This window comes from Meles meles, chromosome 6, assembly GCF_922984935.1.
Source record: "Meles meles chromosome 6, mMelMel3.1 paternal haplotype, whole genome shotgun sequence".
NCBI classification, from domain to species: domain Eukaryota; kingdom Metazoa; phylum Chordata; class Mammalia; order Carnivora; family Mustelidae; genus Meles; species Meles meles.
The window spans coordinates 47094832-47118471 of record NC_060071.1 but is presented as its reverse complement, the minus strand read 5'-3'; the positions used below and the strand labels follow the sequence as shown (position 1 = coordinate 47118471).

The window sequence follows — 23640 nt, the reverse complement described above, 5'->3', positions numbered from 1 at the left end:
GGCTGCTCCACGGGAAATGCTGGCCTGGGTGAAGGAAAACAGACCCCGGTTAACCCAAGCCTACCAGCCTGTCCTCTCTTCCAGGGCACGGACTGTGTTTTACTCAACGGATGTGGTCTCTCCAGCACACAATCAGGCAGTGTAGACTACATGATAAATGTTTGCCGAATGAATGTATCCATTCAAAAGGAGGCTCCCGAGTTCTAGAGTTCAGCCAGGGGGCAATTTACATGCTTGCAGCAGGAAAAACGCATCGAGTAAGCATCTACATCAGGAACTGTCCATTCTGAGTCCCTTGGGGAGGAAGGCACGTGTATCTAGGCACTGGCTTCTGCACTGTTTAAGGCCGGGGGCTGTTACTTGTACGCTCTGCCTGCACCCTGCAACTATATCCACAGCTGACTGTGACACGTCCTCAGCCGTCCACAGAGGTAAACGAAATTCCCTTAGCAAAGCAGTACCAGGGGAAAGAGTCCTAAATGTACAAACTAAGACTCTGCTCTGCTTCATGAACGTGTCAGCTACGGCCTCCGAGGGCTGAATCTGTCCTCTCCTCCCCTGTTCACTGACCTTTCCCCTGCTCCCCTCCACTGGGAGAAGGCCACTGGCCCCTTCACCACCCGCTTTCAGAAGCTGTCGTTGCTGGACTGCCCACTAAGCTCCAGCAGAGGATGGACTTAGCCTCACCTTGGCTTTCTGGTAGCTGCGAGAAAGGCCCAGGCACTCTTTTGCTGGTATTTTTCCTCTTTGGTGCTCTCCTGCAGAGCTCCTCTTTTTAAAGAAGTTAGAGGTCTGCTAAGGTCCCTCTGGGGAAAGGTCACATTTGGGGCTGGCTCCCTTGTTGGCGGCTTCCTGTGCCCCGGAGAGCCTCTGAGGCCCCCATCTTGCTCTGATCTGTCTAATGTCTCAGGAGCTTGAGTTCCACTGGGGTAGGAGTGGCAGGGGGACAGAGGGAAGGGAGAGGTGAGGTCGTTCCTCATTTATATTTTGCCTTTTGGCCTTTTAGGGATTCTGAGGACATAATCTTTGCAGTAATTCATTCATTTCCTGAATCTGCCTTCCTTCCTACCATTCTGATGGGGGTGCTATCAGTAAATTATAAATATACAGAGAGCAATACTGACCCACAGTAAATGCTCAGTAACTCCTCGCAATTAATTTCATTATTACTTCCCTCACTATATATATTCCTTATGGTTTTATTTTTTTTTATTTTTTACTTTTTTTTTATTATGTTATATTAGTTACCATACAGTATATCATTAGTTTTCGATGTAGTGTTCCATGGTTCATTACTGGCTTGTAACACCCAGTGATCATCATAACTCTTGCGGTTTTAAAAACTGTTTTTTAGACTGAGGCTAAGCTAGTTTTTCTCTCTTGGGATCATTTTCGACTCATAATTTGGAGAAAGGTTCTAACTGCCAGTTCTGATGATAGCCTAAAATTATCATAAATAAAAGCCATAAACCAAATTTGAACGGAATATCAAGTAATACATGCTACAGACCAGAGCTGCTTCCGGCTTCTCCCTCAACACCGAGACAGGAGATGGGCCCTCTGGGCTCTAAGTCAGGGAGCTGCACGTTCCGACTACGTGACCTTGAGCCGTCAGCTGCCTTTCTCCAGTGATCCATCAGGTTTCTGTTAGTAGCTTAAGGAGGAACCTCAACTCTCCCAGTCCTTTAGCTCAGATGCATTACAATTCCAAATGAAACCTTTCTTCATTAAGAAGGTGCTGGCTAAAATAACCAGGCACTACTTTTTCTCTGCCTTCTTCTCTCGGTCTCCTCCGTGGAGAGACCCTGTCTCCCCCCTGCAGCATCTTTGCCAACCTCCTCTCTAACAGATTCTGGGGCATATACTGCAAAGAAGAATGCTTCTGTCTGTGGTCCTTTCACTTGGTCTTTTGGTTTGTGAGTTACATCCCTGCAGCTCCTCCCCACAATGATCTTGAAGGTGAGGGAGGTGAGGGTACCCAGAGGACAAGGCTCAAAGGTCACTGCCCTGAGGTCGGTCTTCCTCCCTGAACACCTCCTTTAAGGGACTGCCTTGCTAAGACAGGATAAACAAAACAGTCACTTTTCTCACCACAGGTGGGGAAAAGTGCATCACAACGCATGGTGCCATTTTTCCAGTTAGGAGCTGTGCTTTGCTCTGTGTTTCTTAAAGTCCTGCAGAATGCTTGCTACTCAAAACCAGGTCATATCCCATCTGAAACTTAAAAAAACCCTTTGGATATATTCTTTAAAAGTGTGGACATTTTGCATATAATTTAAATATCCTTGAGGGAAACAAGAAGGCCAACACCAAGAACTCCCACCACACCAGGGACGCATTTTCTGGCCAGTTGGAAGTGTGAGTAGAATAGGCAGCCACATTTCTCCTTTTTTTTTTGTAGTGAGTCTGGCTGCTCCTGGTCTGCTTGTGGAATTGGCGGGGCGGGGCGGGGGGGGGGCTTGGTGGGGGAGACCTCAGTCTGCACCCTAAGACTCAGCTGTAAGGGCCATACCAGCTTTTCTTGTAGCGGCCCCATGGGTGGGTTATCTTCAGAACCCTCACCTGTACTATAAATGAAAATGCACAAATGGGAAAATTCTTAGAATAACTAGACCTGCCAAGAGCCCCAATCTGGACAGCTGGCCTCATCCCCCTGAAAGCTCCAGGGAAACAGTAAATAGTCAAAGTGGATGACAGAGAGAAAGCAGTGCCAAGTGGTTTTGCCTGCCACTTGGGGAGAGACCAGCCTTTGTACCCAGATAAGGAATAATGCATGTTCATGCAGCATCCATTAGAAAAGGTCTGAGCTTGCACAATTAGGATCTTGGGAGTTGGTTTTCCCATAGTACCTGTTGTTTCATTAGGGTGTTTGTTTGTTTGTTTGGATGAAAAGTAGTACCAGTGAAATGATCTTTTAATTGCTACTTCTGTTTGCAGAAAAGTCCTTCAAGATCATTGGGATTTCAGAAAAGTCACGTGCATGTTTACTTAGGAAGCACGGACAAAAAGGATAATGGAATGCTTTCAAATATTTGATCAGATACACCCACCACATTGTAAGCTCCTTTGCTATGACTCCTCTACGGGTCTGCGGAGGGTGTGATAAGAGCAGCTCTACCACTGGCAGGGGCCACCGGGAACACGAGCTAGCTGAGCTCCCCACACAACTTTGCTTTTCATACTCTACGTCTCCCGGCCTGAAAGCACCTAGGGGCAGATGAGCTGAAAACCCATCCTTTTGCCTTACGGTCTGGGCTCCTCCTCCTCCTGGAACATCTGGTTGCCTTTCCTCATTCCCCCAGCTAAGCAGGACAGCATACTGTCCAACAGCAAGATTACCGGAAAGAAACAAGAAAATCACATCCATTTTAACGAACAGGTTTCACCTTAAGGTCCCTTTACACTGTATTTTTGGGGCACCTGTGTGGCTCTGTTAAGCATCTGCCCTCGGCTCAGGTCATGATCCTGGGGTCCTGGGATTGAGCCCCACCTCAGGCTCCCTGCTCAGTGGGAAGCCTGCTCCTCCCTCTCCCACTCCCCATGTTTGTGTTCCCTCTTCCACTGTCTCTCTGTCAAATAAGTAAATAAAATCTTTAAAAAAAATAAACTGTGTTTTCCTTAATTCATGATAACTGGCTGTCTCTTTTTCCATGACAATTGGTCATTTTGGTCAAACAACTTTAACTGGCCTCAGAACCCCAGGCATTGTTCTCTGGCTGTGGGAAGGCAGCATTGATTTTAACAGCGTCTTGCAAACGGTCTCAAAGAGCTCCTGCTGCCCCACACGTACTGATCTGTTCTTAGCGGAGACCAATCCTGGGGACAGGCTCCGCTTTAGTGCTCTAGAACCTGGGACTCCAACCCTCTATGTCCCTCCTTGTGTCATCACTTGGTCACTGCTGCTGCCATGACCTGTCACCATGCATTCACTGCAAGCAACATGGACACGGCTTCTAGACCTAACCAGGGGAAGCCTTCCTGACCCATCTGTCCAAACCCCTGGCTCGCCAACCGTGTGGGGCACTGCTTACATGCATACACGCAGATGTGCTGTTAAAGGAGTGCTGCTTCTCTGCTCTAAAGAACTGAGCTACGGGCACCATAGTGCTCTTTCCAGAAAGCAGAGCTCACAATCTTTTGTTGAGACAGATCAGAATGAACGCACACATTCTTTGCAGGCTCTTCTAGGGGGAGGAGGTCAAAGCCAACCAAAGAAGGCTGCTGTGTGCCAGAAAAAAATGTTTCATAATCCCAAATTTCCTCTTGCACCCAATTACGCTATTGTCAGCTTATTCTAAATGTGACCAACCTCCACTGACCAGTTAACCTCTTACAGGAAATTCAACAGACAGAGTATGGTCTGCACTGCATTATCTGTATCAGATACATGTAGTCCTAAGCAAGTGTATATAAAGCTTAGTGACTCACTCTCGCTACCGCTGGTATGGCCGATTTGGTTTATACATTGTGATGCTATGAGTGGAAGGGAAGGTTACAGAGAGCTGATCTGTGCTTCCATTTTTGCAGAAAACTTGATTAAGAAAAGGACTAATTTCAAAGCTGAGGATCAGGACAAAAGTGAACTACGATGCAATGTCTGGATGTGTTTAGGGCTGATAATCCTGATGTTTATCCCATGGCACAAACACGGGCTAGAACCTTCCACTTCCTTCCACTGAGCATATCCCTTAAGGATTCATTACTGCACAAAACTAAGCTACACAGAGTATCTCACGCTCTTAGGAAGACATCCATAATTATGATTTGTTTCTACAACAAACAAAAGAATCTAGCAGTACTGACATGTTACAAGAAAAAAAAATGGAATATGACATCATGAAAGGGAATGAGCACCCCGTCTTCTAAATCTGCTTGTGATTTTAACATGTTCTTTCCTGTTGCCTCATAAGCTATATTAGGAACCCCCGGAGACAGGGCAAGACACTGTAGGAATATGTTTGATATATAGTTGGATTAAATAACAACCTAATATATCAAACATATCACACAGAGGCCTGCAGAAAAGGCATCCAGGTTGCACTGGGCTCGAGAACAGGCACCGTGCGTACGGCAGGAAGTCCATTACCTGTCTGTGGAGCACAGGCTGCTTGTACGTGTGGAAACGGCTCCACTGGCAACATCGCAGGCTCATGCACCAGAGCTCACCGACCTTCCCCTTTTGCCTTCCTGCCATCTTCCCAAGCAAACAGTGGAGCTAACAGTGTGAATTTGTTATTCACATCTGGGAGATTCCAGGCAAAAAGAGGTGCTTAAATTTTAAGGGCCTGAGCTGGGAATATACCAGGAATCATCTTCATAAACCATGAAGCATTCTACTTTTAAAACAGGCGACCCGAGAATGTGGTGAGCAGAATAATTTCAACAACAACAACAAAAAAAACCCAAAAAACAAAAACCCACTGCCCTTCCCCAGTACTATTCTTCAAAGCAGTGTAAATGCCCCACGGTTACAAAGGAAAGCATTGTCAGCTCTGTGCTGAGGGCTTGTGTGGTCATGTGTAGTTACAGGGAGAGGAATGTGAGAGCAAATGCTTATTCCTAGTATCCTGAGGATTCCTTCCTTATTTCAGTTATGGAAGGGCCTGGAGAGAACTGGTTAACCACAAAAGACTGGTTGATGGTGGGGTCAGATTGGACATTTTTTTTTTCAACTAGGGACATAAATTCCTTTATAAAGGCAAGAAAGATATTTTATTTCATGCAGTTAATACCACAAAGCAGAGGGTACTCTGAGACAGGCACAAAAACCATAGTTTGGGTTGACAGTTTCTTTAGAATGCTTTTAGAGATACTGTAACCCACGTGGCCAGAGCCTCTGGCCATTGGGTGGAGTAAGGCTTCAGATCACTTTCGGGCACTCACCAAGTACGAAGCACCCAGCACCCTTCCTCACATGAAGACGGGAGGGCCCTAAAGTAGGCATCCCCAAGAAAGGGGCTCGAATCAACAGTTATGTCCACTTTGACCTTCCCAGAAGGATTTCTTGGCTTTGTGTGAAGACCCAGACTGCCAATACAAAGGCCCCCCTGGCCCACTTCAGCATTTTTAAGTGCTGTTATTTTTAAAACACTGCTTTATAAAAGATTAAAACACAGGCCCTCCCTTAATTCCACGGTCACTCTTGTACATCTCCCTGCCTCCTTCGTATGCAAGCATTGTTTATAGAGTTGTAACCGTAATGAGCACATCATTCTGCATCCTGTGTGTTTTTCTTTTTTTACTTTACATTGATGCCATGAGCATCTTTTTCATACGACACAGTCCTATCAACCCTTCTTTTAGATGGCCACGTACTTTTTCTTCAAAGAGACACTCGGGTCATATCTAACTTCTTCCTACAAAGGAGGCTACAAGGAACAGGCTTCCCTGACACACAGAGCTTTCTTTCTCTCTGGATTTTGTCCTGCAGCTCGGCACAGTTTCCCAGAAGAGGCATTAATAGCTCAAGGGGTACAGGCAAACCCCAAACTTCCTCTGGGGGGCTACAACAGCCTCTGACTACTGGCTAGACCCAAAGGACTGGGGTGAATGAACTCCGCACCCAGAGCCCACATCCACTGCTTCCAGCTCTGCCAAGCCTGCTGACTCTGGCAAGGTTACTGTGCCCTTGACTTTGCATGCATGGAGCAGGAGTGGAAATACGTGTTGCTCTGTGGACTTGCTGCAAGGGCCAGATGAGTTCACCCATGCAAAGCACCTAGAAGGCTGCCTGGCTCCTGCCTGGTACTCAGTCAATGTGAGCCTTTTGTTTTGTTTTCTTTTTGCTACAGCCATCAGCTCATGGATCTATGGAATAATTTTTATTGCAGGCATTCTCCGAGGAGGTAGTAGATAAAAGTCTCTGAAGCATAGTTTCAGTGATGGTGGTACAGTGACTGCTTATTAAGTTAGGCACTGTGTTCTTAAATTATCTCATTTAATTGCTGTAACAACATTTATTCTATGGGGTAGGGCCTCTAATGACTTGTATTTTCAGCTCAAGAATTGTAAGGTGAATCAATGGCTAGACAGAGGGTAACTAGGATTCAGAGACAGAGCTCCCAGGGATCCTGCAAAAGGACAAACGGAGAGGGATTGAAACAGGAGCTCTCAGGACCCGGCAAAGCGCTAATGTTACAGGAGCACCAGGCGAATTCTCCAGAACAGTGCCAAATGACATGACTTCAGCATTAGCAGACGGAAGCTTTCCCGGAGAGGCTGGTTGTGTGAAATCAGATGAGGAAGAGGAAAAACCAACTACGCACAAAGCCTCTAAATCTTAGTCAATGGTTGTTTGCTTCTCAGCTGAAAGTAATTTTCCATTTGTGATTAACTTGATTTATAAAGCAGAAATAAAGACATAGACAGAAAATGGGAGTCACCCCTATACACGCACTCCTTGCTTAAGCTCGTTGAGAACAACCTGGACCATCTCAGGCCACTTAAGACCCTCAGCTTAGAGGCTAGTGGAGGTAACCCTGGTAAACCCCCAGGTCAGAAGCCATGACTCTCAAATTACCTCTTGATGAGAAATTTAAAGACTGCCTTCACCAAGTCTAGAGCAATTATTAGAAGACTGGCTTGAAGAATTTCATGGTTTAAGAAGGTTCCCAAGCTTCATACATTCACTACCTGCTCATGTCTAGTTTCCATACAACATGAACCCAGGCTCTGCTTTTGAGGGGTGTGGTATATTCTAGTGCTCAGACCCATCCTTTGGTCTTATAAAAAAAAAAAAAAAGGTAGAATTTTTGGCATATGTAATCTGAGGGATCCAACTTTTCTGAGGGCAAAACCAGATTTTACTTCCTAAGGTCCTTGGATCCCTGGAAGGGAAGTGAGGTTACAGGTGCAGTGACTTGCTTGACTAGGAAGAGAAAGAGGCCTCCTCTAAGTTCTACCATCTTCTGACTGAAGATAACCATGGGGGCTGGTGGTGGAGGGTGTGGAGGGATAGGTAAGAGCTTAAGAGGTTGGGCTTTGTCCCTGGAGCACAAGCTCACTGTCCTTTTGTGTAATCATTGTCCTTTCTGCTGCCCCATCTTAAAATAGTTCTTTAAATGGTCATTTCTCTTAGTATCTACTCATGCTCTTAAGTTTTAAACATTTATCCTGATGACACACACAGATGAGGAAAGAGACCAGCCCACCACAGCCTCCAGCACATACAAGGTCTGTCACCAGATCCTCTTTTGAGGTCCACGTTGTCCTCTCTATCGATTTTAAGAAAAGGAGAGACCCACAGCATTGCTCTTTGTATTACATTATGGAAACCAGACAAGGGGAGGGTGATGGTATCAAGTTCAGGGAGAGGGATTTTCCACAATAAGCACCCAACACCTGCTTTAGACAGAATGGAACTGAACTCGGATTGTAAATGCCCGGGTTCTTCCTCTGGATAACCCACAGGTATTTTTCTAGGTGATTAACCTGAAGGATCCACCTTTTCTCTCCATACTCTGTGCAAAGGTGCCAGGCCGGGAGAGCAGGTGGGCAGCTTGGGAGTCTAACTGCAGGGAAGGAGACAAGCCTCCCGAGGCACACCAAGCTCCATCTCACAGCCGTCCGCAGGAAGACCCAGTGACACCAGACAAGCAGCCACACACGGACACTCACTTTTGGTTTTGCTCTTGGCTTCAGTTGCTCTAACTTCTTAGCAGCAGCCTCAATGGATGCTGCGGCCCCCAGTAATTCTGTTTCTGCAATGACGGTTGGGTCTTCTGGATCCACCCACTCTGTTCCTAAAATCAGTCCAAAGAGGGTCATTCTTGGTAGCTGTGACCACAGGGCATTGGCTTCGCTACAAACAGTTTCTGGATTGGCATGCAGGGAAGCTCCGTAAGCCTACCAGCGGCATGGTGCCGAGCGATCATCTCTCCAGCTCTCACAGAGATCGTCTGGGGGCAGGGGGGCTCCTGTGGACTCCTGTCTCTCTAGGCAGTATGTACACAGCCCCGGCATAGTCCTCAGTGAGAGTTTCAAAAATTGGGATCTCATGGTCCAAGGCCAGCTCGAGATTTACTCTAACTTCTCACTTAGAGCTCACGAATGCCAGTAACCATTTCTAAGAGACTGGAGACTCTGCTGACCTCCCAGATTTGCCATTCTCTTCTCTGGGGACTCATGGAGAAGAGCCATTCACCTCAACTCAAACAAAGGGAAACTGCATTTCTCTGGTGAGGTGACTGCTTCTAATGCCACCATGAAGGGGTGTGCAAACAATGTACCCAGACAGCATCGTTTCCTAAACATGAAGTGTGTTATGCGAACAAGGAAAAATATTCTGATGAAGGAAAACCCAGATAAAAATAAATGGCGACAGCCCTCAGAGAAGTGAGCAGTTCCAGATGGACTATGCCATTTTTGTAGAAGTACTTAATGCAAAGACTGGAAAAAAGCCTTGTTTCAGGAGGCTATTACCTCCTGAAACAAGGAAGGTAATATAACAAATAATTATAATTATTATTATAATTTTATTATTAAAATCTAACTCTATTTGTTTAGGAAAAAAAAAGAAAAAGTACCTCACTGTTCCCCTGGGGCCTGAGCTGGCTGTGCAGTTTCTCTGCTCAGTTCGCTGCACTGAGCCTGTACTCAGTTCGCTGTACTCGCTCAGCGTGAGAGTGCGGCCTACCTTTCATGGCTTCCGCGGCTTGGATGAGCTCAGTCACCGCGCCGGCAACACGCTTGGAGAAAGCAGCCAGCTGGTGCTTGAGTTCTGGGCTCGGTTTCTGAAGAATCTACGGATGAAGACAAACACGTAAGAAAGACAGTAACCATTGCGAGAGAAAGTCCACTCTTACTGGTGGACAGAGTTGGAGAGCCTGGTTTTAAGTGGCAACTCTGTCCCCAGGTGATTTCGGAACTTCAGGGAAAACACTTGAGGCTCACTGGCCTTCAGTTTCCTCTCGTGAGAAATGAAAAGTTGGGAGCCAGGAGTTTCCTTAAGGTCCCTTCGGACATGTTTCCCTAAGATCATAAGTGAGATGAGGTCCTTATTTGTCCTTCATTTGCACTTTCACTTGTACACAAAATATATGTATACAAAAGTGACCTGCAGTGTAAGAACGATCCAAGGGAACATGAAAGCCTGAGGTTGCAAGTCAGCTGGTACGTGTGATAAAAAAATGTGGGACCAGAAGACATAGGAGACTCCGGTGGGGCCTTAGAGACAAAGTCCCCAAGACAGCAACAGCCAACGGATCAGAGGGCTGTTCCTGAAGGAACACTCCATCTCCAGGGTTTTGACCGCAAGCTCTCAGAGGTCCTGAGGATTTTCTTTCCTTCAGACTGGTTCAAAGGTTTTTAAAACTTCTTTGTTTTGTTTTTTTTTTTTTTATGGTATTAGAAAAAACACTGGATATCCAACACCCACTCTAATTTATAGACTATTCTGTGAGGATTTCTTCTCAAACCACTCACAAATGGAACTAAGAAACTGGATGAGACCTCCACCACGAATTTATATTCAGACTTAGACCATCTTGCTCCTTCTTAATTTTGAAATTCTTCTTCCAACATTCTTTTTCTGTATCTCTTTGCCATGCTTCTCAGTGGTCATTTTCAGATTTAGAAATGCCAAAACACTCAGGAGGAAAGCACAATGGCTGTCTCTCTATGGACAATCCTGAAGTCTCTGAGCCTGGGAGAAATCCTGGACTTTGAGACAAACCTGTGATCACACCTGGCTTTACTTGCTCCTGGTTTATGACATCAGGCAGATTACTGAGCCCCTCAGAACCCGTTCTCTCATCTGTAAAACTGGAATACTGCCCATCCTTTAGGACTGGCATAAAGATCAAATGGACTAACATACGAGAAGCATCCTGCATGGTGCCTGGAGCACAATAGGAGTTCACTAAATGTTGTCCCCTTCTTGGTGTCCCGTACCCTTTTTCACTAGGCCAGGTAGCACACTCTTTCTTAGGAGTCTGGAAAAGATGTCTTTTGGACCCCAGAGCTAAAAGAGAACTCTAAGAAAAGCTTGGTTAAAAAAAAAAAAAAAATCTGGGGTTGGGTTAGTTAATGGGATTATACTTGGACCAGTCCCAGGCACACCAGTGCATAAAAGATAGTATATTAAATGCTTGAACTGACTGGTCAAAGATTTTTGAATATCACTTTACTGCATCTATCCCCATCCTCCTTCCTCTTGCAATCTTTTCCATTTATATTTGCTACTGTTCTATGAATTCAGCTGCTCTGCTCTTACTTTCTCACCCTTGAACTTATATATAGCACTATGCAGATATTCAAAACTCAGTATAGGGGCACCTGCCTGTCTTGGTTGGTGGAGCATGCGACTCTTGATCTCAGGGTTGTGGGTTCAAGCCCCACATTGGATGTAGAAATTACTTAAAGTTAAAATCTCTTGGAAATAAAAGCACTCAGTACAAACCTGTGAATGAGTGAACAAATGAATGGATGAGTAAAAACAGAACAACATGCTACTGGGACAAGTCCTAATATGATGTCTTCATGGATCAGTTCCAAAACCACAATAGAATCATGGAAAGGTGCAGAGAAGGGATTAGGCATCTTTTATTTTCTAATACAACCAGGGGAGATGCAGTTTAGTTAAGTGTAGGTTCTAGGGTTAAACTATGTTTGAAACCCTGGTCTAGTTACTTATCCTCTCTCTAAGCCTCAGTTTAAGGAAATTGCTATTAAGTAAGCATAGTAATAGTCCTTTTGTTACAGAGTGGTGGTAAGATTGTGTAAATTAGTGTGCAATTTAATATATAATCCCATCAGGGCTATTGATGGAACTGGATTGATGTAAAGCCTGGGCATCAGGATTTTTAAAAGTCCCCCATGTGATTCTCATACACAATTGTGAATCTGTATATTTGTCATGAACCACAGCTCCAGACTCAAATGGTGGCATTTGGCACCACTTAACTGTAAAAGGTTATACTATTTTTTTTCTTTTTTTGAAATGATGCATGCTGTAAGGCCACCAAGTGAATAATGGTTATGGCTCAGGATTTGAAATGCTAAATGGTCCATAGGCCTTGTTTGCTGGTTAGTTGGTTTATCCATTGGGGTCAACAAAACAAGAATAAGCCAAGAATTAAAGGTATGATGGGAGACTCACAGTAAATGATGCACTGAATGTTCTCCCCTGAAGATAAAAAATATGGTAAGGATGTTTGGTCTCATACTCCTATCAATATTGTACTAAAATTCCTAGACAGTGCAACAGGGCAAGAAAAAAAAAAAACCAACAAAAAAGGCACACAGAAAAGAAGTAGTAAAATAATTTTTGTTCGTAAGTAAAAATCAATGTCTATGTAGAAAATCCTAACATCTGTAGAAAAAGTTTCTAGAACTAATAAGTGAGTATAGCTAGGTTACAGGCTATATGGCCAATATACAAACATCAATTATATTTTTATATATAACAATAAAAATTGGGAATTTTAAAGAAGCAGTGTCATTTATAACAGGATAAAAATTATGAAATTCCTAGTATTAAATGTGACAACTGATTTGAATGCTAAAAACTATAAACACTGTTGAAATTATTCAAGAAGACCTAAATAAATGGAGAGATATACCATATTCATGGATTAGAAAACTCTTCAGATGTCAATTATCCTCAAATCTCCCCTACACTTCCAGTCAAAATTCCAACAAGCTTTTTTTAAAAAAGATATTGACAAGATGATCCTAAAATATATATGAAATGCAAAGCACATGGAATGCCTAAGACTATTTTGAAAAAGAACAAAGTTGAAAGTCTTAAACTAATTCATTTTAAGACTCATATAAAGTTGTAGTGGTAATCAAGATATTGTGATATTGGTACATAGACATATAGATCAATGAAGCAGAAAAGAGTCCAGAACTAGATTCACATATATGGTCAATTTTCATTTTCATTAAAAGTGCTAAGATGTGTTTACTTCAATGGGGACAGAATAATTTTTTTCAGCAAATGGCGATGGATTGGATAGCCACAAGTAAAAATATGAACCTTGACCCTTCCCCACACCATATGGATACATTAACTACAAATGGAGTATAAACCCAAATATAAGAATTAAAACTGTACAGAAGAAAACATAGGAAAATAATCTTAGTGATCTTGGATTGGGTAAGGATTCTCAGAGGACAAAATATTTAAATTATGGTTAAAAACTTCAAAAACCGGGGCGCCTGGGTGGCTCAGTGGGTTAATCCTCTGCCTTCAGCTCAGGTCATGATCTCAGGGCCATGGGATCGCCCTGCATCAGGCTCTCTGCTCAGCGGGGAGCCTGCTTCCTCCTCTCTCTGCCTACTTGTGATCTCTGTCTGTCAAATAAATAAATAAAATCTTTAAAAAAAACAAAAACAAAAAACTTCAAAAACCATGAATGTGGAAATTTATGCTTTAGAACTTTAGAAACACTATGCTAAGTTAAAGAACCAGTCACAAAAGACCACATACCGTGTGATCCCATTTTTACGAAAAGTCCAGAATAGTTCAATCTACAGAGGCTTAAAAGGCATTAGTGTTTGTGTAGGGCTTGGCCTGGGGGTAAGGGCAATGAATGACAGGTTAAGGCTAGAGATTTTTTTGGGGGGTGATGAAATGTTCTAATATATTGTGATAGGTGCATATCTCCATAAATACAGTAAAAGCCAATTAAATTAATGCCTTAAGTGGGCAAATTCTGTCATATGCCAATAATAGCTCAAGAAGGCTGTTGAAAAGAGAATTAATCTGGCAAGCAAATGAAAGAACAACAGGAAGCTGGTGAAGGGTAGAAGAGTATGCCACCCCAAAATACAACTTTTTGGTATAAGGATTATTTTGAGCTAATTTTTTGAGAAAGAGCAGATACAGGGGAAGCTCCGAAAACAGACTGTAAGTTACTCTTTTGAAAGGGAAATTTACATTAAAAAGCAAATGTTCATTTGTTAAGGGTGTCTCCCTTTTCCTGCTTGAAGAGAAGGTTGATTCTCTATCACAAGAGAATTTATCAGTGGAGAGGGCACAGATTTAAATCTGAGTAACTGCCTTACCCTACTTTACTAAGCTTTTCCTGGTAACCAACCTCCCACCACTGGTCTCCCCCCAACCAATTACATACTTTTTTTTTTCTTTTCTTGAGCTAAAGATGGTATTTAAGCTGGTGGTTCGGGCCACCTATGCAGTTACTCATTTTTTCTCCTGGATATCTGCCATGTATCCATGAGGTGTACAAGTTAATACATTTATTTTTCTCTTGTTAATCTGTCTTACTACACAAGGCAAGAACTCAGAAGGGTTAGGAGAAAATTATTTTTCTTCCCCTTATACTGGGATACAACCTTAAAAACAAGTTGATAATAAACAGAAACATTCAATTCATGTTATATGTTTGGGATACAAGATATATTTTGGTTTTCCTGTTATGTTTTTCCAAGTCCTATCTGCTTTTTGTTTTCTCAACTCTCTGCAGCACTGTTTTCTAATAACACACATTTGCCTCCCTCCCCAGACATTGCTATGAAAATGACATGGCAAACAACACCCTAAGAGAAACTATTACAAACAAAACAAAACACCAAAAAACTAGGGGCCCTTGGGTGGCTCAGTCAGTTAAGTGTTTGACTCTGATTTTGGCTCAGGTCATGATCTCAGGGTCATGGGATCAAGTCCTGTGTCAGGCACCATGCTGCTTCATGCTAAGCATGGAGGCTGCTTGAGAGTCTCTCCCTCTCCCCCTCCCCAACTCTGCTTGCATGTGCATGCTCTTTCTCTCAAAAAAAAAAAAAACAAAACAAAAAACCCACAAAAAACAAAAGAACAAAAGAAAACCCCTAACAATTTATGTCTAGAAAATGTAAAAAGTCTTAAAATTTCTGTAATAAGACAAAAAAAAATAGGAAAAAGATGTGAATAGACACTTCATCAAAAGAGACACAGAAAGCAAACAGGTGCATAAAAAAGATACTCAACCTTGTAAATTAAAGCCACAATGAGATACCACTATACTCCCACTGGAATGGCCAAAATTAAAAAGATGGATGATTTCAAGTGTTGACAAGGGTATGGAGCAACTGGAACTGTAATATGCTGCTGGAGGAAATGTAAAACAGTATAAGAACTTTTAAAACGTTTCCTAAAAAACTAAAAAAAAAAAAAAAAAATGCATACCCTATTTTACAAATATTCCACATCCAGGTCTTCATCCAAGAGAAACGAACACATAGGGGCTCAAAGACTTGTACAGAGAATCATCTAGGCAGCTTTATTTTCAATAATCAAAATCTGGAAATGACCTAAATGTCCATCATTAGGTGAAGAGTTAAGTATGGCCTATCCATTTGATGGAATATTACTTAGCAATAAAATGGGACAAATTAGCGATACATAAAACACCATGGTTGGATCTGAAAATGTTGATGCTGAGTGACAGAAGCCAGAAAAAAGGAGTATGTGCTACATATTCCATGTATCTAAACGCCTAGAAAATGCAAACACATCTATAGTAGCAAAAAGAAATTCTGGGGAGTAACGCACATGCCTGTTATTTTGATTGTGGTGACGCTTTCACAGATATATTCGGAGATCAATATTCAGACTGCACACTTCAAATATCTGTTAATTGTATGTTAGCTATGCTTCAATAAAGCTGGAAAAAAGTTAGGGGTGTGGTGGGCAAATTCCCCTTACATCATCAAAGCGGAGTGATGAAAGACTTCTGTCTTTAAAAGAAGAGCTGGAGGGAGAGACAGAACCACTCGCGCACATACTCCAGCTGTGAGAAGGAGAAGAAGTCCTATGGTAAAGTATCTGATTCAGATAAGGCAAGAGGAAAGGAGTTCTCTTTTTATTCTGCCATGAAGTCAACATGATTCCTAATAGCAGACAAGAGACAGAACCAAATTAAAGCTCTGCTGGTGGAGACGAGGTAATTTTAAGCCTGTCGAAGACCTCACATTGTGGTTTAGCAGCAGTATTGAACTGTGACTGCTGCAGAACCAACGTGGCTGCCTCTTGCCCTGAGAAATCCTCAGCCAACGGCAAACAAAGGGAGGCCCACACTGCTCAAATGGGCACGTCTAAAGCTTCAGAAAACAGCTCTCTGGGCAGCAGGGGCAGGGCTCTGCCTAAATTGGATCCCGTTATTTGTGGATGGCTAACTGGATTCTCCGAAGGAAAGGGTTACCCAAGCAGGGGTTCTTGATTTGGTCTCTCATTTCCCAAAGGATGCGGCCGGGCACTGGGGTCTGGGGACCCTCGTAACAGTTTAAGGAACATTTTGTGTGCATGTGCTGCTGTTTCTTTGATGACAGTAGTGGGAGGCAGGAAATGGACTTTCAGCTCCAAGGGGTCTGAGGAGGCTAAAATTACAGTAGTTATTTTTGCCTAGAGAAAAAAGGAAAATGGGATTGATAACTGACACTAAATTATTCATCGATCTATTTTTTTAAAAATAAGGATTTGAACCAAATAGGCCAAAACATTAACAAAGTTAATTAATTACAGATGGTGGGCATGTGGATGCTGATACAGTTTTCCGTGTTTTTAAGCCTTTTCTAAAGTAAAACTGAAATATACAAATCAGCCAAAAAAGAAACTTCGGCCCAAGATATTTAAACTGAGCAAAGCAAAAGCATCATAATTTCCCTCACATTTTTATGTGCCTAAATTTAATAAAAGCAGCTCACTAAAGAAGCTCCCTGAACCTCCTTGTACCACCTAAAAATGACCTCAATTTATTTCTGTAAAATTGCTAGACACTGTCTCTAAGCTTTAGTTTATACCTTTTCTCTTTTCCCTTTTTTTCTTTCTTTTTTTTTTTTTAAAGATTTTATTTATTTATTTGACAGACAGAGATCACAAGCAGGCAGAGAGGCAGGCAGAAGCGGGTGAGGAAGCAGGGAGCCAGATCCCCGGCTTGATCCCAGGATTCTGAGATTATGACCGGAGCTGAAGGCCGAAGCCCAACCCACTGAGCCACCCAGGTGCCCCTCCCCACAGTTTCTTTCTTTTTTAAAAGAGTCTATCCATTTGACAGAGAGAGAGATCACAAGTAGGCAGAGAGGCAGGCAGAGAGAGAGGAAGGGAAGCAGGCTCCCTGCTGAGCAGAGAGCCCGATGCGGGGCTTGACCCCAGGACCCTGAGACCATGACCTGAGCTAAAGGCAGAGGCTTAACCCACTGAGCCACCCAGGCGCCCCTCTCTTTCTCCTTTTGTAAGAACTGGACCACAATCTAGCCTTTCTTCAGCTTCTAGGAATCTTACTAGCTCTCTTTGATTAATTCAAACAAGAGAGCACCTTTACAAGACATCCAAGGGGACTATCCTAAGATATCCCATTACAGTTTCAATTTAATTGACTTTCTTTGCAGGATGGAGATGCTGTAGTCATCCTATTACTCATGGTCCTCCCATGAAGATGAGAGAATGAAGAGGCGAACAGGACTGGGTGTGTGTGTGTGTGTGTGTGTGTGTTTGTATCTGTGAAAAATCACTAGTTTTTTTAAAACTGCTTCTTTATTCATCCCCCTCAAACAGCTCATCTTAGCATCTAAAATGAACATGAATTTCCACTTATGCGTCTCCGTTTTCCCTATTTCTTGCTGGGTTCTCCACCAGTGCTGTGGCTCCTGGGCATAAATCTTTCTTACTCTTGGCCTCATGTTAGCCCAGATTTCTTCCCAGTCTGCCTGGGAGGAAGAATTAGGGCTATAACATGAGACATGAACTTATTCTCAGCTACAGGCCCAAGAAAACCACAAATGTCCACAGTGTGGGTGAAAAGAATGCCATCCCAGGGCTCCTGCAATTTTCAGTTATGAACTTGTATTTTTCCTATGGTTATGAAAGTACCCTGGAAAGGCTTGCTTTCTTGCTGTATTTTTCTTAGAAAATAACCTTTAAAGGGGATGACTAGCTTTTTAAAGAGACAAAAATAAGTATACAAACATAAATGTATGATGCTAATCCATTCCTATTTCCCTGGAAGTCAGAACCATCAGCACATGTCATCAAGAGGTAAAAACATCCTTGAAAAAGATGAGACAAATCCCACATATTTTGTGAAAATTTCAAATGCCATCCACCTTTTCTTTCTATTACTGATTTTGTTTTAGCACTGGCTACCTTCACACCATGTACAGCTACGGGGAAACGGGACAGGTTTCTCTTTCTACCAGGATTATGGGTCACAATGATGATGATTGTATAGAAAGATGAAAAGAAACTCAGATGGCAAGCTTTTAACGGACACGTCCACCGTCCAAGTTTGTAACACAGGAGGCTTAAGAGTCCTGTTTCTCTCATAAATATAAGGAAGAATTCCTAACAGAAAACCATCAGCTCATCGGAGCAGCCACCAGGGAAGGTAATCTGCTCTAAAGTGTAACTGCTTTTGCCAGACCCAGAAAAAGAAGGGAGTGGCTGCTCCCCGTCTTGTCAGCCTCTGGCCCCCGCAGTTAAACCTCCCCAATACACGTGATGGGGAGCTTCCATGCAGTGAGTTTCCTTCTTTCTGTTCAAAAAAAACCTGATGATGATCCTTAGGGCTGATGGCTGACAGTCATTCAGTGGCCATAAAGCTGGGGTCTCTGCACGTGTGCACTGGGAATGGCTCCTACGTCTTCCCTAATGTTCATGGAGGTGCTGGATCCCTTGGCCTCTCCTTGGGCAAAGAGGCCAACTACTCACCCACCTTTCCTGGATGCCCTGTCTCCTTTTGCTCGCTCAAACACGGTGGGCATGGAGAGGAGAGGTGGGAGAAGTGCTTTGGTGAATGTGGCCCTTGGTTCCCAGGCAGCAGCAAAGGGTCTTAGATTGACCTGAGGTCAGGGAGAGGACCCTGTGAAGGTTCCACTTTCCTTCCCTGTTGGGGAAACTTCCTGAGCCCTGGCCCCCGGCCCTCCTCATGAGGGCAGAATGCCTCTCCCAGGTAGACGTCATCTTGTTGCTGGAGAGCGAAATGGGAGCCTTTGACTCCATTGAACAATCTAAAGGCTGTTGCCTCCTTTTTATCTAGGCTTGTGGATCTGCCAGATACGCAGCTGCAGGGGGAACCCGCTGCGGGGACCGTCCTCTTAAATGGCCCATCCAGGGCCAAGGTGGAGAGCACCAACCTGAGGGCTGCGCAGGCAGCGTCTGGACCCACGGGCACCAGGTAAGTTAGCCGCTCTGCACGGGTCCTGGCGTGGGGCCAGAAGAAACGTGGTTCACCTGAGCAACGGAGCTAGGGAATGGGGTAAAATGAGGACCCCTTCTCTGAATGAAGAAGAAAATCCCAGTATCCATTCCCTTCCAAAAATATAAGTAAGAAAAAAGTGTGCGAGACAGAAAGCAGGACGGGAAGTGGGGAGCGTGTGTGCAGAAAGAAATGAAGTGTGTGCAGCAAATATGAGTGCGGCCACAGAGCCCGGGGCTCCTTGACTGTTTGACACCTCAAAACTGAAGTCAAGGATCAGACGGTGGTCACATGGCTCTTTACGTGAAAGAGCTGGGATCTGGAAGCAAAGCTTTGAGACCTAAGCCTACCACTGTTTCTGCTGCAACTTCTCATTTTCAGACAGAACAAGGTTCTATGTGACTAAGACTACTGTCCCATCAAGAAAGAAAGAAAAAAACCCCTTTGGAGGCTGCTGGCTTCATTTTCCTGCTAAGCATGCTCACAGACTGAATGCTTTAACTATGTTCCAGCACAGAAAGCGGGTTTGGCTGGAGAGGCTCGGGTCTGTGAATACTGCCCAGCCAAGATGTTCTTTTCCTGGCCCTCATGCTTTCTGTTCACAAGAGTTCAGGCTCAGGCACTCAATGTTAGTAACCCCAGACTGCCTCCTCACACAGAGGATACGCCTGCACATGGGCCATGCTTAACCTGGGTGAAGAATTAAAGTCCTGATCCCTTAACTAACCTAAAATGCTTAATATCAGAAGGTAATTAAAAAATTTTTTTAAATTTAAATTCAGTTTAATTAACATATAGTGTATTATTAGTTTCAGGGATTTAGAATTTAGTGATTCATCAGTTGCACAGAACACCCAGTGCTCATTCCATCAAAGTGCCCTCCTTAATGCCCATCACTCAGTCACGGCACTCCCCACCCACCTCCTCTCCAGCAACCCTCAGACTGTTCCCTGTAGTTAAGAGTCTTTCATGGTTTGCCTCCCTCTCGGTCTTATTTTATTCTTCCTTCCCTTCAAAGGTAATTTAATTTTAAGGTTGGCAGCAAAATGCTAGAATGAACATGGGGCTGGAGACAGTAAGAACTGGGATTCGGTCCCAGGTCTGTCCTAGTAGCTAGGTGACCTCAACCAAGGGGGCAAACTTCTCCGGATCCTTCCTTTGCCCTGCTAGCCTCATGTCCTAGTGCAAGGACAAAGTGAAAAATTTTAGTGCCCCACAAATGAAAGGCTTACAGTTCTCTGTGGCCTGTTGAAATTCTTTTTTTTTTTTTTTTAATCGGTTTGGGAAGGAGCAAACAGTGACGGAATGTGGGATACCATCAAGTCTCTTCTGGAGTTGTTTCTGACTCCTGGACAAATTCTCTTGGGGCTTTCCCCAGACCTCCCATGGATCTAAATGTAGATCCCAGGACTTGACAGGAAGAGACATACAGCAACATGGGTGTGCACCATTGGGCCCTTAGGACTGCTGGGAGCCAAGGCACCCTTAGAACTGGGATTATCAGTGCAAGCCTGAGGCTGCCCTGGGGACAGTCCCCCTAGCCATGACCACTGAACCCCCCCCCCCACACACACACATACTGGCATCCTCCCTATCAGCCTTCTTTCCCAGCTCCATGTGGTTATTTCCAGGCATCAGTGGGAGGGAAGCGTTCTCAGTGTGGTCTAAGGTATTCATTCGAGGACTGGAGGAAGTCACAAGAGGGTGGTGGGTCACCTGCAGCACTGGTGATGCTTTTCCTTAACCTGTTGTGGAGCCTGGAGTGGCTCCTTCTGGAGCCTTCCCTGTCCTCGAAGGATGGGCTGGGCTCTTCCTAACAGGCCCTCCCAACATTGTTTCAAGCTTTGCCTGTCCCATCCTCTTGTATGCTATTCTTGCCTCTTTGGTGCAAAGAGAAGGCTTGGCTCTCTTGGATGTTAACTACAACTTCTTCTAGACCCTTCTTTTATCTCAGGGTGCTGGAGCAGTGTGATGCCGGACACTTTCCAGCTCAGTCCAGCCCCAGACTCATAAGCAGAGCCCGCACAGTGCTCTATGAGATATTTTTCCTGAGGAAAGGATGGTCTGCAACCGACTTAGCTCTTCCCCAGCCCTGACCCGGCCGACACCCCTCCTCACCACCAAGACGTGCTCGAGAAGGTCCAGGTAGCCGAGGGTGCACTCTGTCCCGTACCGCAAGGCTCTGGTGCGCACCTCCTCGCTGACATCAGGGTGGAAGGATGCTTGCTGGAGAGAGAAAGGAAGGTTGATACCTTAAGACAGGAAGAGCCAGCTGGTGAACAGGCCAAGGGGTGAGGGGCCCAGTTGCACAGAGCAGCCCTGTACCCACGGGTAGGAGACCTGGATGGAATTCCCTCTCCCTCACCCTCAGTGACCTCCCTGAGAAACCTTCCCTGACTCCCTGGACAGAGAACTCAGAGGTGGAGCTCCTCTATGCTCTCCTCCACGGTAAGTTCTCAGACAACGTTTTGTGTCTTGCCTTTTCCAGTGCCCTGGAGCTGGATAAAAGCACAGGAATCAGGTCCCTCCCTCCGTCCTTTCTCCCCGCCCCCTTTTACTGAAATGTAAGGAATTCCATGTGCACTAAAAAGTCCAGGAAAGATTCATGATTAAGGCTCCCAGCAGGAGATCTGCTGTGCCAGGGTCTGCCTGCCCTTCTCCAGCAGCAGGAGGGGGCCTGAAGCCCCTCTCTGTTCACAGGCCGATCGTACTCAGGTCCTTGCTCCATGGCCTCACCATGCTGCACTCACAGTGTCTCCCACCCAGGGCTCTCTGGCTCCTGGGAAACTTCAGACGGTAAGCTCCCACTGCCCTCAGAGGGGCCATAACAAACTCATCTCACATTATACATGGTGAGATAAGCCGGCAAGGACAAATGGCTAATACGGGATCCTGTGCTTTTTTTTGGCACTATGACCTGTCGGTTTCATTCATTCCTGATATATCAGATGGCACACCCACTCACAAGGTTACCAGATTCATTCCAGTCAACCCGGTTACATCTGAATTTTGAATAAATAATACAAAATTTTCAATGTAAGTTTGAGAAACCCTATTTTTTATGTGCTAAATCGGGCTACTCTACCCAGCCTTTCTTCAGAAAGAACTTGGGACTGACAAGAACAGCTAAAAGAGAAAACTGCAAATAAATCACAAATCAGGACACATATGAATCACACATTAGGGTAAGAAGTCAAAGTGGAGGGGAATAGTGACTGGTCCTCCTGTTTGTTCCACTCAGGAGGACTGGGGAGTGCTGGTGGGCCCGCCTGTGGGCTTTCCCCTCACCTGCTCCCCCAACGCACCCCAGAAGGGGTAGGGATAATCTGAGTGGCCAGTGTCTATCCTTTCTGAGCTCAGTGTTGCCCATCTGGGGACTGATGGGCCAGAACCGCAACCATGTTTTACTCGTCCTTGCTCCATTAGGTCTGCATGTGTGAGGATGAAGCCCACGTGTGGGGGAAGACACAGGCTGTGATGCTACCAAACGTCACCTCTAGTGGGCAGTGTGGAAGACCCCCATTTAGACTTCCCGGGGACTGAGCAAGGGCGCTCTAGTCCACCGCTGGTGGCTTTAACTTCGCAGAACTCTCTGGGAGAGCCATGTGGCAAGAATCAAAATGTCATTCCACCTGACTAATTCTGCTCCTGGGAGTCCAGCCCAAGGAGATCATCCGAAGCCTAGAAAAAACAGGTATGCCCAAAGATATTCATGGCAGTAGAGTTTAAAGTACAGATAAAAAATGCAGATAACCTAAATTTCTGATGATAGGGTAAGATTACATTCACTCACAGAGTACTTGTGGCCATTAAGGGCTCCATTATTATAATGGCGATGCAACACAGAAACAGCCATCAGGCAGTAGCTGTGACAGCTGATTGGATTAGATCTAATGCAGACATAGTAGACACATGAAAGTAAGGCAAGAAACAGACAGGAGAATTAACTTAGGGTATAGGGAAGCCCTTGTCTCCGCATGAGCAATTAGTGTAATCCTCTCTTTCTGACAAAGTGAGCCTGTAGGTAACTTACTGCACTTCCATTTTTGGCCAAGCCACCCTGCTCAGCCCCAAAGACAGTGCTCCAACATGGCAACTTGGCCCTCTGCCCGGATAAAAGGGTTTCTTTTCGATCCACCACTTGGTATTCCTGGTTTTCTACATGCTGCTTATTGTACGCCCTTTCTAGCAAGCTGCCTCCTTTCCCTTCTGCAAAAGGAAGGGGACCAAAGGAAACGCAAAGGTCAGTATGTCTGCTGCATAAGTCCTATCCTTACAGGAGTCTCAGGGCTCAGAGCGGACTCTTGTCATCCAAGTCTGGCTTTGAGGAATGATGCTCTGGTTGGTATTTTGTCCTGTAAAGTCAGGATGGCCTGATCCGGGGGCAGGACAACAGAGAGGAGCAGAGGCCAGGCAAATGGCACCTGTACTGGGATCCTTGCGCCCCCTCCCCTGAGAACAAGGGCACGTGTATTACAAACAGACTTGAAAATCTGAGCTGCCTTCC

General features: G+C 44.6%; 1 protein-coding gene across 10 annotated transcripts in view; it reads right to left on the bottom strand.

Annotated features, from left to right (window-relative positions):
- Positions 1 to 23640, bottom strand: part of TLN2 (talin 2) — a 424186-nt gene that overhangs the window by 15336 nt on the left and 385210 nt on the right. For all 10 annotated transcript variants that reach the window (XM_046008087.1, XM_046008086.1, XM_046008085.1 and 7 more), the window contains 3 exons: positions 21252 to 21359; positions 9635 to 9740; positions 8617 to 8741 (listed from right to left, as the gene is read on the bottom strand). In XM_046008087.1, the coding sequence (XP_045864043.1) occupies positions 8617 to 8741; positions 9635 to 9740; positions 21252 to 21359 (339 nt within the window). The remainder of the gene's footprint in view (positions 1 to 8616; positions 8742 to 9634; positions 9741 to 21251; positions 21360 to 23640) is intronic.